We start from the raw sequence: 13,095 nt of genomic DNA on the forward strand, positions 1-13,095 counted from the left end.
TAAGAAGTCGGCCGTGCCCTTTCAAAGGAACCATCCCGGCATTTGCCTGGAGCGATTTAGGGAAATCATGGAAAACCTGAATCAGGATGGCCGGATGCAGGATTGAATCCCTAATGCGAGTCCAGTGTGGTAACCACTGCGCCACCTCGCTCGGTGCTTCTGCGTAATGGTCTTAGCGTTTGAGGGCACATGTAACTTACTTTCTTTAGTTCCTATGTAAGAGAAGGTATAGTAGTCTGATTTTTTATCATTTAATTGTAATTATACTCACGGGTACATCCGTTATATCCTTCCGTTATTTTTGGAAGACCCCAGTAGCCCGATTCACAGCGATCGCACTTCAGGCCTCCGACACCTGGTTTGCAGATGCACTGCTTGGTTAGTGGGTCGCAGGAGTCAGAAAGTGCACCTGAAAACAATGTTCAACTGAATACCTCCAGTTCAGTAACAAAACATAATTTCGAATGTGCAGGGTGTTAAGGATTAAAGTTAAACATATGAAAGAGGATTCTAAAGTGGGTATTTTGAGAGCAGAAACTAATACTAATGGTCGGGAACGATTATTTGGGTTATTATTGACATAAACAACTTGTACCTTACAGCACCAATTTATGGTCATTGCAGTTGTTCAGAGTGGTGACTGCCAGTCACACTGAATACCTCACAGTCGTGCAAAAGACTTCGCCACTGCCTCCCTCAAACACCATTGTTGTTTGTAGTGCAATGAGACAGGCAGCAAGGACGTTAACGAACAGTTTCTTACCAGCTCTTACCGAGGTTTCATATACCAACGACTTTTTTAACGCTATAGTAAAAGCATCCACGGTAGACACATCACAGACGACTGTGTACTGTTTTCGAAGGAAGCGTCTCAACCACCGATGCAGAAAGATGAGCACTTTGCAAACACTAAACTCACACGCTATGCTCATTCAGTATCTCGTATTTCTGACATTTAGTTCCTCATCTTATGAAACGCAGTCTGTGTAATTTTAAACACTAAGGATTTTTGACACTGTTTATGTTCACAAGTCATTAGACACAATTTTTTCTGAGTTCGTCAGTTTTCTGACTGGTTCGACGCAGCCCAACACGAATTCCTCACATATGTCGACCTCTTTAGCTCGCGTTAGATGGGTTCCAACATCTGACTTCCTCTACAGTTTTTACCCTCTACAACTTCCTCTAGTGCCATGGAAGTAATTTTCTCATGCCTTAACACATGACATACTGTCCTGTCCCTTCTCCTTGTCAGTGTTTTCCACATGTTTCTTTCTTCGCCGGTCCTGCGGAAAACCTTCTCATTCCTTAATTCACCGATGTACCTAATTTTCAACAATGTTCCATAGCATCACATCTCAAACGCTCGGATTCTCTTCTTTTCCGGTTTTCCCATAGTCCATGATTTGCTACCTCACAAAGCTGTGTTCAGAACTTTTCTTCGTCAAATTAACGCAGATGGTAGATACCAGAAGACTTCAATTGGCCAGGAATCCCCTCTCTTCCTCTGCCAGTCTGCTTTTATACCCTCTTTGTTTCAGGGGTCATGTGTTATTTTACTGCCAAGGTACCAGCATTCCTTCACTTTGTCTCTAATCTTGTTTCTGCTTCTCATCATTACTTTCGTCTTTCTTCAGTCTACACTCAATCCATATTCTGTGCTTACTAAACTGTTCATTCTGTCCAATAGGTCCTATAATTCTTCTTCACGTTCAGTGAGGATAAAAATGTAATCACCGAATCTTATCGTGGATATTATTTCACCTTGAATATTAATGGCACTGTTGAACTTTTCTTATATTTTTACTATTGATTCTTCGACGTGTAGACGGAACAATAGGAGAGGAGCGAAAGATTATATCCCTATCTTACATCCTTTTTATTGTGAGGTCTTCGTTCTTCGTCTCCTATTCTTATTATCCCCTCTTGCTTCTTATATGTACTGTGTGTTATCTATCTTTCCCTGTAGCTTACTTCTGTTTTTTATTTTATTTTTTGTAGAATTTCGAACATCTCGCACAATTGTACATTGTCGAACGCTTTTTCCGGGTCGACAAATCCTATGAACGTGTCTTGACACTAAAGTGTCGCAAAAATTTAATGGAGAGTACCCATAAGTTTTATTATTTCGTTATTCTCCTTTCTCCTAACGTCAGGACGCAAATATCCGTGTGGACGCTCTTTCCTAATACGCAACGCCGCTAGAAGGTATTTGATGTCGCAAATCGTGCGGAGTCTGTTCTGTGTGTATTCGTGCAGCATAACTATGGCAGCGATAGGGGATAAACCCAGTACCACACGCTGAGACGGTGGCAAATCGCGTACATTGACGTAACTGTCATTTGTGATCAGGGGATTCATGAGAAAAGGTTTCCAACTTGATTACGGCCACACGACGGGAAATACCAGTTTCTGACCGAGGAATGGTAGTGGAGCTAGACGCATGGGACATTCCATTTCGGAAATCGTTAGAAAATTCAGTATTTCGGGATCCAAAATGTGATGAGTGTGCCGAGAGTACCAAATTTCAGGCATTACCTCTCACCGCAGTCCTTCACTTAACGACCGACATCAGCGGCGTTGTATAGAGTTGTCAGTGCTAACAGACTAGCAACACTGCGTGAAATAACTGCAGAGATCAATGTGGGACGTACGACGAAAGTATCCGTTAGGACAGTGCGGCGAAATTTGGCGTTAACGGGCTATAGCAACAGACGGCCGACGCGAGTTCCTTTGCTAACAGCACGACATCGCCTGCAGCGCCTCTCCTGGGTTCGTGACAATGTTGGTTGGTCCGAGCTGACAGTAGGGCTCGAGTGTTGCGCAGACCCCACGAAGCCATGGACCAAAGTTGTCAACAAGGCACTTTGCAAGCTGCTGGTGGCTCCATAATGGTGTGGGCTGTGTATACATGGAATGGTCGTGGTCCTCTGGTTATGTTCGGCTACTTGGAGACCATTTGTACTCGTTCATGGACTTCGTGTTTCCAAATAACGATGGAATTTTTATGGACGTCAATGCGCCATGTCACCGGGCCAAAATTGTTCGCGATTGATCTGAAGAACATTTTGGACAATTTGCGAGAATGATTTGGCCGCCCTGATCATCCGACGTGAATCCCACGAACATTTATGGGACAAGATCGAGAGGTCAGTTCGTGCACAAAATCTTGCACCGACAACACTTTCGCAATTGTGGACGGCTATAGCGGCACCATGGCTCAATATTTCTGTAGGGGACCTGCAAAGACTTTTTGAGTCCATGTCACATCTAATTACTGTACTAAACGGGGCGAAAGGAGGTCAGACACGATACTGGGAGGTATCTCTTGACTTTTGTCTCCTCATTGTAGTTTAACTCTTGTTTACATATGTTAGACAATTCCAGCACACCATTAACGTAGTGCGGTAACAAAGTAAAGCCAAAATATCTATGTGTTACGCTATACTAACAAGTTTTTTTACTTATTATTTCGTAACTCAGCCCTTAGATACCGATATCAAAAATGATAATAACACTATTCTATAGTAATCGTCCAGGACCATCTTGCGCTAAAGTAAATAGAAACACAAATTTTAAGCGAATTTTATTTCTTTCTTTCTTAAACTGAATGCGACAGTGAGTCGCAATGTAACTGTAAGATTTCCAGAATGACGTTTAGAAGGTCGTAGAAGAGATACTGGTGAAACTAAGGCTCTGAGGAGCAGTTGTGAGTTGTGCTTGGGTAGTTCAGTTGGTAGAGCACTTGCCCGTGAAAGACAGAAGTCCTGAGTTCGAGTCTCGGCCCGGCACACCATTTTAATCTGCCAGAAAGTTTCATAAACGTAAGAAGCCATCTGTTCACAAGCATGATGAATTACAACTGCATAGAAAATGACCTTAGGCAATAGGACTACATAATGTCTCATTCCCTTGAGTAAGACGACTGACTTTATGTCGTAAAACGTATTGTAAAATATAAGAAAATAAAAAGAAGTAATGTTTAATAAACTTTATTTTTATAAGAATATTGCCCGAGCCAAGACCTTTGCCAATAATGCGAGGGTCAGAGAGGTTTGTTGTTAGTTTAGAAGTATGTGAATTGTAAACGCTGGCTCGCTTTAAAAAAAAAAAAAGAGTTTATGCGACCTCATTACATGATTTGACTCAGAAGAAGTGTTTTTGCAGGACTCTCTGATTCCAGACGGCGCTGGATGATATTTGGGGACTAGGTAAATACAGCCAGATTTGGGGGATATTGGGAAGGACGTCCTCGTGAATCGTACGCCACGGGGAAACAGTTTCAAGGCGTATAGATAACATCATAAACCTGACTCCAATTTCACTGTCACAAAAAGAGCTTTATAATAACAAAACGAAAGTTTAGATTTTCGTCTTTTAGCTACTGTATTGACAGATCATCTTAAATACTCTAGTAAGGCTGAACAATAGAAAAACACCAGAAAACTTAAATAAACATGCACATGGTTTCAGATTGCTTTTCTTTTTTGTTTATTGGAAAATGTATAGTTATAGACTCACCCATTCAGAATTTTTTATAATATTTTCTTGTTAGGGGATGACAATGTTTGTGGCATTATAGGAAAAAAATAATTTAGAGTGCAGCAACATCGATTTTTGGTTCATTGAATACTCAATCAAATAGAATCCATTCGAATCATATTTACATGCACAAACTACTCTATCTTATTCTTACAGTATGTATGTAACTATCGCATTTCCATAGATGTGGATTTGCAACCATCTGAAAAAACATGTAATCATTGTTAAATCAAAACATGAAAGACTTGCATGCTTTCTACGCTAATTGTAAGGCCTTCTTTAAGATTATCGAACTGAGATATATAAATTAAAGATAAAAATAATAATTCATGGTATATAGCAGTTGTCCAACACAGTCACTCAAAGTATGAAGTTACTCTGTACTGGTCGTCAGCATAATGTTACACATTTCTGATCCATGTTCTCTTTGTGTTCTCTTATTATTCTAGCTTTCAAATTTGATTTCCTAATTTTGTCACGTTTATTTAACATTATTTGGTGTGCCGCAATTAAACAGTTACAGAAAAGTATAATAAAAATTACTCAAATGAATTCATGTGTGTTCTTCGAACAGGTCTTCAGTAGGCTAATAGTTTACCATTCATAGTTGAATGTCAGATAAAAGCGGCTTACGTTTCTTCTTCCCAGTAAATATAGGTTGCTGGGTACGCAGCTAAAAGGTCTTGAACACGTAGAAATTTCTGCGTATTTTCCTTGATGGCTCATCCTCATTATCCTTTCGCATTTACATTTGCTTTAATTTTTTAAAAGTTAACACGATGTTAGGACAGATTTTTTAAACTATCAGAAGTGGAAGCTAATTTGCGATCAATAATAATAAAAGGACGATGTGCAGCATCTACAGCAGTGGTCGTCAAACTGCGGCCCGTAAGCCGCATGCAGCCCGAATCAAGTACGCCTGCGGCCGGCGGTTCTCAGCCGTATTTTGTTATAATGTGCATCTACACTGAAGCGCGAAAGAAACTGGTATAGGCATGTGTATTCAAATACAGAGATACGCAAACAGGCAGAATACGGCCGCTGCGGCAGGCAACGCATACATAAGACAACAAGTGTCTGGCGCAGTTACTGCTGCTACAATGGCGGGTTACCAAAGTTTAAGAGAGTTTGAACGTGGTGTCATAGTCGACGCACGAGCGATGGGACACAGCATCTCCGAAGTAGCGAGGAAGGGGCGATTTTCCCCTACGTCCATTTCACGAGTGCACCGTAAATACCAGGAATCCGGTGAAACATCAAATCTCCGACGTCGCTGCGCCAGAAAAAACATCCTGCAAAAACGACGACTGAAGAGACGCGTTCAATGTGACAGAAGTGCAACACTTCCGCAAATTGCGGCAGATTTCAATACTGGACCATCAACAAGTGTCAGCGTACGAACCGTTCAACGAAACATCGTCGATATGGGCTTTCGGAGCCGAACGCTCACTCGTGTACCCTTGATGACTGCACGACACAAAGCTTTATGCCTCGGCCGGCCGCTGTGGCCGAGCGGTTCTAGGCGTTTCAGTCTGGAACCGCGCGACCGCTACGGTTGCAGGTTCAAATCCTGCCTCGGGCATGGATGTGTGTGATGTCCTTAGGTTAGTTAGTTTTAAGTAGTTCTAAGTTCTAGGGGACTGATGACCTCAGATGTTAAGTCCCATAGTGCTTAGAGCCATTTGAACCATTTTTTTGGAGGTTCTGTAATGGTGTGGGACATGTGCAGTTGGAGAGATATGGGACAGCCGATACGTCTGGATATGACTCTGAGAAATGACAAGTACTTAAGCATCCTGTCTGATCACCTGTATCCGTCCACATCCATTGTGCATTCCGACGGACTTGGGCAATTCCAGCAGGACAATGCGACACCTCACAAGCCCCGAATTCCTACAGAGAGGCTCCAGGAACACTCTTCTGAGTTTAAACAGTTTCACTGGCCACCAAACTTCCAGACATGAACATTATTGAACATGTCTAGGATGCCTTGCAACGTGCTGTTCAGAAGAGATTTCCACCCCCTCATGGTACAGATTTATGGACAGCCCTGCAGGATTCATGATATCAATTCCCTCCAGCACTACTTCAGATATTAGTCAAATCCATGCCATGTCGAGTTGCGGCACTTCTGCTTGCTCGTGGGGCCCCTACACGACTTTAGGCAGGTGTACCAGTTTCTTTGGCTCTTCGGTGTAGCAACTAACAGCCGAATCCTAAAACGTCAAGTAACGTTAAGGAAATCTTACGAGTGTAGCTTCTTTGCTCAGCAAAAAACAAACATACAGAGACGGTAATATTTTAGGATGTGTTCCATCTTAATTGTCATTAGTGAATTCGGCCATGAGCTAAGTAAGTTGACCACTTACCTCAGTGGCAAAGGGGTGAGCAGTGCGGCCACTGGGAGGTTAGAGGATGTGAGAGGGAAACGTTATATTGTTTGTCTTCCAGTACTGACAACTCACGGGCGTGTGTGCCTCGTACCGATCAGCTGCTACGGTATAAATTTAAAACGGAAGGAACATGGATTCGTGGATGCTCCTTATATAGACGGTTATCTCCAAATGTACATATTTACAACAAGAAATTTGGAATTTATTAAGGTTATTGTAATATAATGCAATGAGTACAAGAAAAATGACATTCAGAACATTTAGCAAACATTTGTAACCGTGTCTCATACTGCATAATGAATTTAATTATAAGTGCAACAACTCTTATTAATCAGTTAATCAGCCGCTCACAGAAATAACACAACTTTGTCAAGCACTTACGGTGTCACAACTTCGGTGTTGCTGAGATGCTGGGAGTGGCAGGATACTGAAACAGAGAACAGTCGACACGAAGTGCTTCGAATGCTGCCGACTTTTAACCACCCGTATTTGGTGTCCGACGGTCTCCTTATAGTGCCCTTACTAACGCTGGTCTTTTGGGGGCTCATAACATACTAGTTTATGTAGGTTGCCGAAGAATGAGGTCGGTACGTATGTTGCCCCAGGTGCCCCCCAAAGATGTTAGTACTGGCTCTTGAGGAAAAAAAGGAAGACCACTGATCTACAGCAATGTAATAAAGATACTTTATCATAACTTTTATTTTCACAAGAAATGTCTACTTTGACCATGGCAAAAATGTTGCTAGTCAAACTTCATAAAATTTATTAATAAATCATGTGGAAGTGTTAAAAAAAGGACTGCCTCGATCATCCACTAAGATTTTTGTAAGGACAATATCATGCCCATTCTGTTAATAATACAGGTAACTTCAAGGTGTTATTTTGAAAATGCGGTCGCTACGACCAGGCTGGGTTGAAAACCCTTCTAACAGTAATGACTCTCATTGATCACTTCCGTACATCGTTAAAGTCTTGAGAGACGTACAACAGAAGCCTTCGACCGTAACTTTTAAGCAAAGCCTCTCTCAACAGATATGAAGATGGTATCTGTTCTGTCGGACATGCAGCTCTCTTAGAAAGAAATGATAATTAAAGAAAGACCCTAAGCTGTCGGCAGTCGTTGGTATACATCAAAGGGGAGAGTTGAAAATGTGTGCCCCGACCCGGGATCTCCTGCTGACATGGCAGACACTCTATCCATCTAAGACACCGAGGGCACAGAGGATAGTGCGACTGCAGAGATTTATCCCTTGCACGCTCCCCGTGAGACCCACATTCCCAACTTAATGTCCACGCACTACATTCGTAGTGCCCCTACCCATTACATTCATTACTCGCGGCAGACAATCTTACCGAGTCCCGTAAGAGTTTGGTCAATGCGTGTGTATCCAGCACAGAAGAAGAAGGTCAATGGCCGGTTAGCCTTAACTATATGAAGATGGTATCTGTTCTTTCGGACACTCCTCTTGTGCAACAGGGAATACCAGCATGCCGTCCCTCGGCGAACCCATTCACCTACTGAGATTACATACAACGCCGTTACTCCAAAGATCTCCTTTTCAATAGGACGTAACTTATGGATGCCAAATGGTGCAAACGTTTTACCGACTTACCCAAAATATCTACAACAAGAAATATATGTCAAAGCACACAAAACTAAGACATTACAATACAGTAATGCAACCAGAATATCTCTATTTGATCAGTAACACTAATTTTGATCAGAAAAATAGATACTGAAAATACTGAGAAAAAGGAAAGAAAAATAGTGAGAAAAATTCTTGGCACAAAAATTGCAGACTAAAAAAAAGGGCTCAGAAGCAATCAAAAAGTCAAACAATATCGATACTGAGGTTTGAAAACGCAGTTTAATATCCTATGGACACATTAAACGAATGAACCGAGACAGACTTACAAAACAAATGGTCGGTGTTTTTTTGACAGCAGGAATAAGCCAAAACTGACACGAAGAAATGATTGGCGAGGCCAAAACGGACACGAAGAAATGGTTGGTGAGATCAAAAGTGATATAAAGATGGCAGAAATTACTCCGGAATACGTCTAAAACCGCGAAATCTTTGCGTCCAAAATTCACAAATCGAAAGATGACCAAGAAGAAAACCAAAGAAGACGAAAAAACATGGCCTGAAGAGAAAAAGGAGGCCCACAGAAAGAGAATGAAAGAAACATGGGCGCAAACGGAGGCAAATGCCCGTCTCTAAGTACTGTTCGTAGTCCTAATGGCCTCATTCGTAAATAATAATAATAATAATAATAATAATAATAATAATAATAAATAACTTTTCCAAAAATGGGTCCAAGCACTATGGGACTTAACATCTGAGGTCATCAGTCCCCTCAGTCCCCTAGGCTTAGAACTACTGAAACCTAGCTAACCTAAGGACATCACACACATCCATGCCCGAGGCAGAATTCGAACCTGTGACCGTAGCAGCAGCGCGGTTCCGGACTGAAGCGATTAGAACCGCTTGGTCACAGCGGCCGGCTATAGAATTTTTCCTATAATAACAATGACTTGTTTACATCACTACTTGGTACATGGCTTTAGCTTAACATCGAGAAATTGCAATTCGGAGAAGTACACGTCACCAGTTGGCTAATCATCCGAGAAGATATTATCACTGGAATACGACGAGAAAACCTGCAACCCCACTGAGAAATAAATTTTTTTGAAAGCATTCTTCGGAAAATTTAAGAACATATGTACTGAAAATAGTTGAAGAACAATAATACTAGCGAACTCTCACAACCCAGACAACGCCATAACCTACACAACATAACACTTACCATTAACATTATTTCACTTATCATTACAACTGTGAATACTATGGGTATGTGAGCGAGTAACTAAGGTAATTACCGTTTCCCTTCTCTCGTTTCCACCTACATTCAGGAAGTTAGTCTTCCTACTTATTTTTTCTTTATTTTTGTAGTGCTTGGTCTCCCCACCCCCTCAGTATCTTTGCACACTCAACTTCCTGTGGTTTGTCGGTTCTACCTGTTGTCCTACGAACCGTGTCTGATTTGTTTTTGATAGCAGACACTGTCACCCTGAGAATGCGCACTTCTACGTAGCTAGAATGTTGCCAGTCAGGTGGTAAGCCTGTCGTAATTTATACCCTATGGATCTGCCCTTAGGCGTCCATTAGCATTGGAGCAAAGTCTGGAGCTCGGTTAGACATTGTGGAAACTGTGGAATTGTTTCACGTGTGGCAAGTAGAGTGTCTACATTACTTACCGAGTTTGTTGCAGCCGCAGAAAGACGGACATTCGGCGTAAGCAGGGCCACCAGCCGGCGTCTTCCCGTCTGGGCAGCATCCGTACGTAGACGTTTCGCACGAGGGCGCGATCTCGGACAAGGCTGTCAAACAAAATGTTTAGGTCGTTAACAGAGAACAGTACGTGCAGTGACACTGAAAAAGGGACCGGAGCGGACTGATGTCAGAGGTGTAGCGGCAGTCAGAGCCGTACCGAGGAGATGTGCACTCTTGGCAGAACTACCAACGCTCTGTTCCCCCCCCCCCCCCCCCTTTAAAAACTGCCTTTCCGTAGTTTTTTCTGCGCAAATGTAGAAAGCTTTATAATTCTGTAAGGAGATTTGATAAAAATGAAGTGTTATTGAAAAGTACCACTTAAATGAACTGTGTTGATTGTCAATTCTGTCATGTGGAATTTGAGTGCAGTTATTTCCATAGCTAACTCTGCTGTATTTGGCACCACAATGAACAGCACATTTATTTAAGATAAGAGTCAGAGATTTCGTTTGAGGCGTTTCCCGAGGCGAAATTGAAGTACGAGGGGCGTTCAATAAGTAATGCAACATATTTTTTCTGAAATGTTGGTTTTATTCAGTTTTGCTAATTTGTTTACAAAATCCTATTTTTCAACATAAATCTCCGATCAATACAAAGGTCTTCCGTCGCTTTACTGGGAGGGCGTATTTGCTCACTTGTTACCACTTTACTGGCCGAAGTCGGAGACATCGGCTTACTGCATCAATAAAATTGTCACGATCAGCCTCGCAACGTGCAAGCAATTCCGCACAGATGGTCCTTAGTTGCTGTTATGGTCTCCTGTTAGGCGGCGACCAACATAGTTGGCGCACACCATTGAGTATCCCAACTGGTGGACGAGTGTGGCAGCACTATCAACGGAGACGTCCAGTTGTGCAGGGAGGTGTTTGGTTGTGACCTGTCGATCACTTCGAATCACAGTTTCCGCGTGTTCCAACATTGCAGGAGTCACGGATATGTGCGGCCGGCTGACACAAGAGAGAGCGGACAGCTTGTGCGACCGCGTTGCGTTGATGTTACACGCCTCGCCCAACGACTCACTGTGCTTTTGTTCACTGTCACGTCTCCGTATACCTTCTGCAAGGCCCTTTGAGTATCTACAATGCTCTGGATTTCCTCTATAGGAAACTCTCTGCTTGGAACGCATCTCCGTTGTGTTGTCTGAGTCATCATTCTTGCGACTGGTTTGATCGTCCCGCCACGAATTCCTCTCCTGTGCCAGCCTCTTCACCTCAGAGTAGCACTTGCAATCTACGTCCTCAATTATTTGCTGGTTGTATTCCAACCTCTGCCTTCGTCTACAGTTTTTACCCTCTACAGCTCCGTCTAGTACCATGCAAGTCAATCCCTGATGTCTTAAAAAAAACGTCGTACCATTTAGTCCACTCTTCTTGTCAGTGTTTTCCATATATTCATTTCTTCTCCAATTCTGCACCGAACCTCCTCATTCCTTACCTTATCAGTCTACTTAATTTTCAACATTCGTCTGTAGAAGCACATCTCAAATGTTTCCATGCTCCTCTATTCCGGTTTTCCCACAGTCCATGTTTCACTACCATAAATGATGTGCTCCAGACGACATCCTCCTAAATTTCTTCCCCGAATTAAGACCTATGTCTGATACTAGTGGACTTCGCTTGGACGAGAATGTCTAGTGCTAATCTGCTTTTGATGTCCTCCTTTCTCCGTCCGTAATGGTTATTTTGCTGCCTAGGTAGTAGAAGTCCTTAACTTCACCTACTTCGTGACCATCAAATCTGATGCCAAGTTTCTCGCTGTCGTCATTTCTGCTACTTCTCATTACTTTCGTCTTCCTTCGATATACTTTCAATCCATATTCAGCACTCATTAGACTGTTCATTCCATTCAGCAGATCATGTAATTCTTCTTAATTTTCACTCAGGATAGCAATGTCATCAGTGAACAGTATCCTTAAATTTTAATCCCACTCCTGAACCTTCCATCACTGCTTCTTCGATGTACAGATTGAACAGTAAGGGCGAAAGACTACATCCTTGTCATACACGCTTTTTAATCCGAGCACTTCGTTCTTGGTTGTCCACTCTTATTCCCTCTTGGCTCTAGTACATGTTGTATATTACCCATTCTCCCTATAGTTTGCCCCTAGTTTTCCAGAATTTCGAAAATCTTGCACCATTTTACACTGTCGAACGCTTTTTCCAGATCATCAAATCCTATGGATGTGTCTTGATTTTTCTTTAGTCTTACCTGCATTATCAACCGCAGCGTCAGAATTGTCTCTCTGGAGTCTTTACCTTTCCTAAGGCCAAATTGATCGTCATTTAACACGTCCTCAATCTTCTTTTCTATTCTTCTGTACATTATTCTTGTCAGCAACTTGGATGCATGAGTTGCTGAGCTGATTGTGCGATAATTCTCGCACTTGTGAGATCTTGCAGTCTTCGGAGTTGTGTGGATGATATTTTTCCGAAAGTCAGATGATATGTCGCCAGACTCATAGCTTCTGCACTCCAACGTGATTAGTCGTTTTGTTACCACTTCTCCCAATGATTTTAGAAATTCTGATGGAGTGTTATCGGTCTCTTCTGCCTTATTTGATCTTAGATCCTCCAAATCTCTCTTAAATTCCGATTCTAATACTGGATCACCTATCTCTTCTAAATCGGCTCCAGTTTCTTCTTCTATCACATCAGACAAATCTTCCCCCTCGTAGAGGCATTCAATATACTCTTTCCACCAATCCGCTCCCCTCTCTTCATTTAACAATGAAATTCCCGTTGCACTCTAAATGTTATGGTCTTGGCTTTTAATTTCACCGAATGTTGTTTTGACTTTCCTATATGCTGAGACTTCCGACAATCAAT

At 42.2% G+C, this 13,095-nt stretch overlaps 1 protein-coding gene across 1 annotated transcript in view; it reads right to left on the minus strand.

Moving 5' to 3' along the window:
- LOC124775412 (agrin-like) overlaps window positions 1-13,095 on the minus strand; it is a 187,581-nt gene that overhangs the window by 61,740 nt on the left and 112,746 nt on the right. Inside the window, exons 8-9 of the mRNA XM_047250245.1 lie at window positions 10,195-10,317; window positions 272-409 (exon numbers count right to left, since the gene is read on the minus strand). Of these exons, the coding sequence (XP_047106201.1) occupies window positions 272-409; window positions 10,195-10,317 (261 nt within the window). The remainder of the gene's footprint in view (window positions 1-271; window positions 410-10,194; window positions 10,318-13,095) is intronic.

This window comes from Schistocerca piceifrons, chromosome 2 (genome assembly GCF_021461385.2).
Source record: "Schistocerca piceifrons isolate TAMUIC-IGC-003096 chromosome 2, iqSchPice1.1, whole genome shotgun sequence".
Taxonomy (NCBI): domain Eukaryota; kingdom Metazoa; phylum Arthropoda; class Insecta; order Orthoptera; family Acrididae; genus Schistocerca; species Schistocerca piceifrons.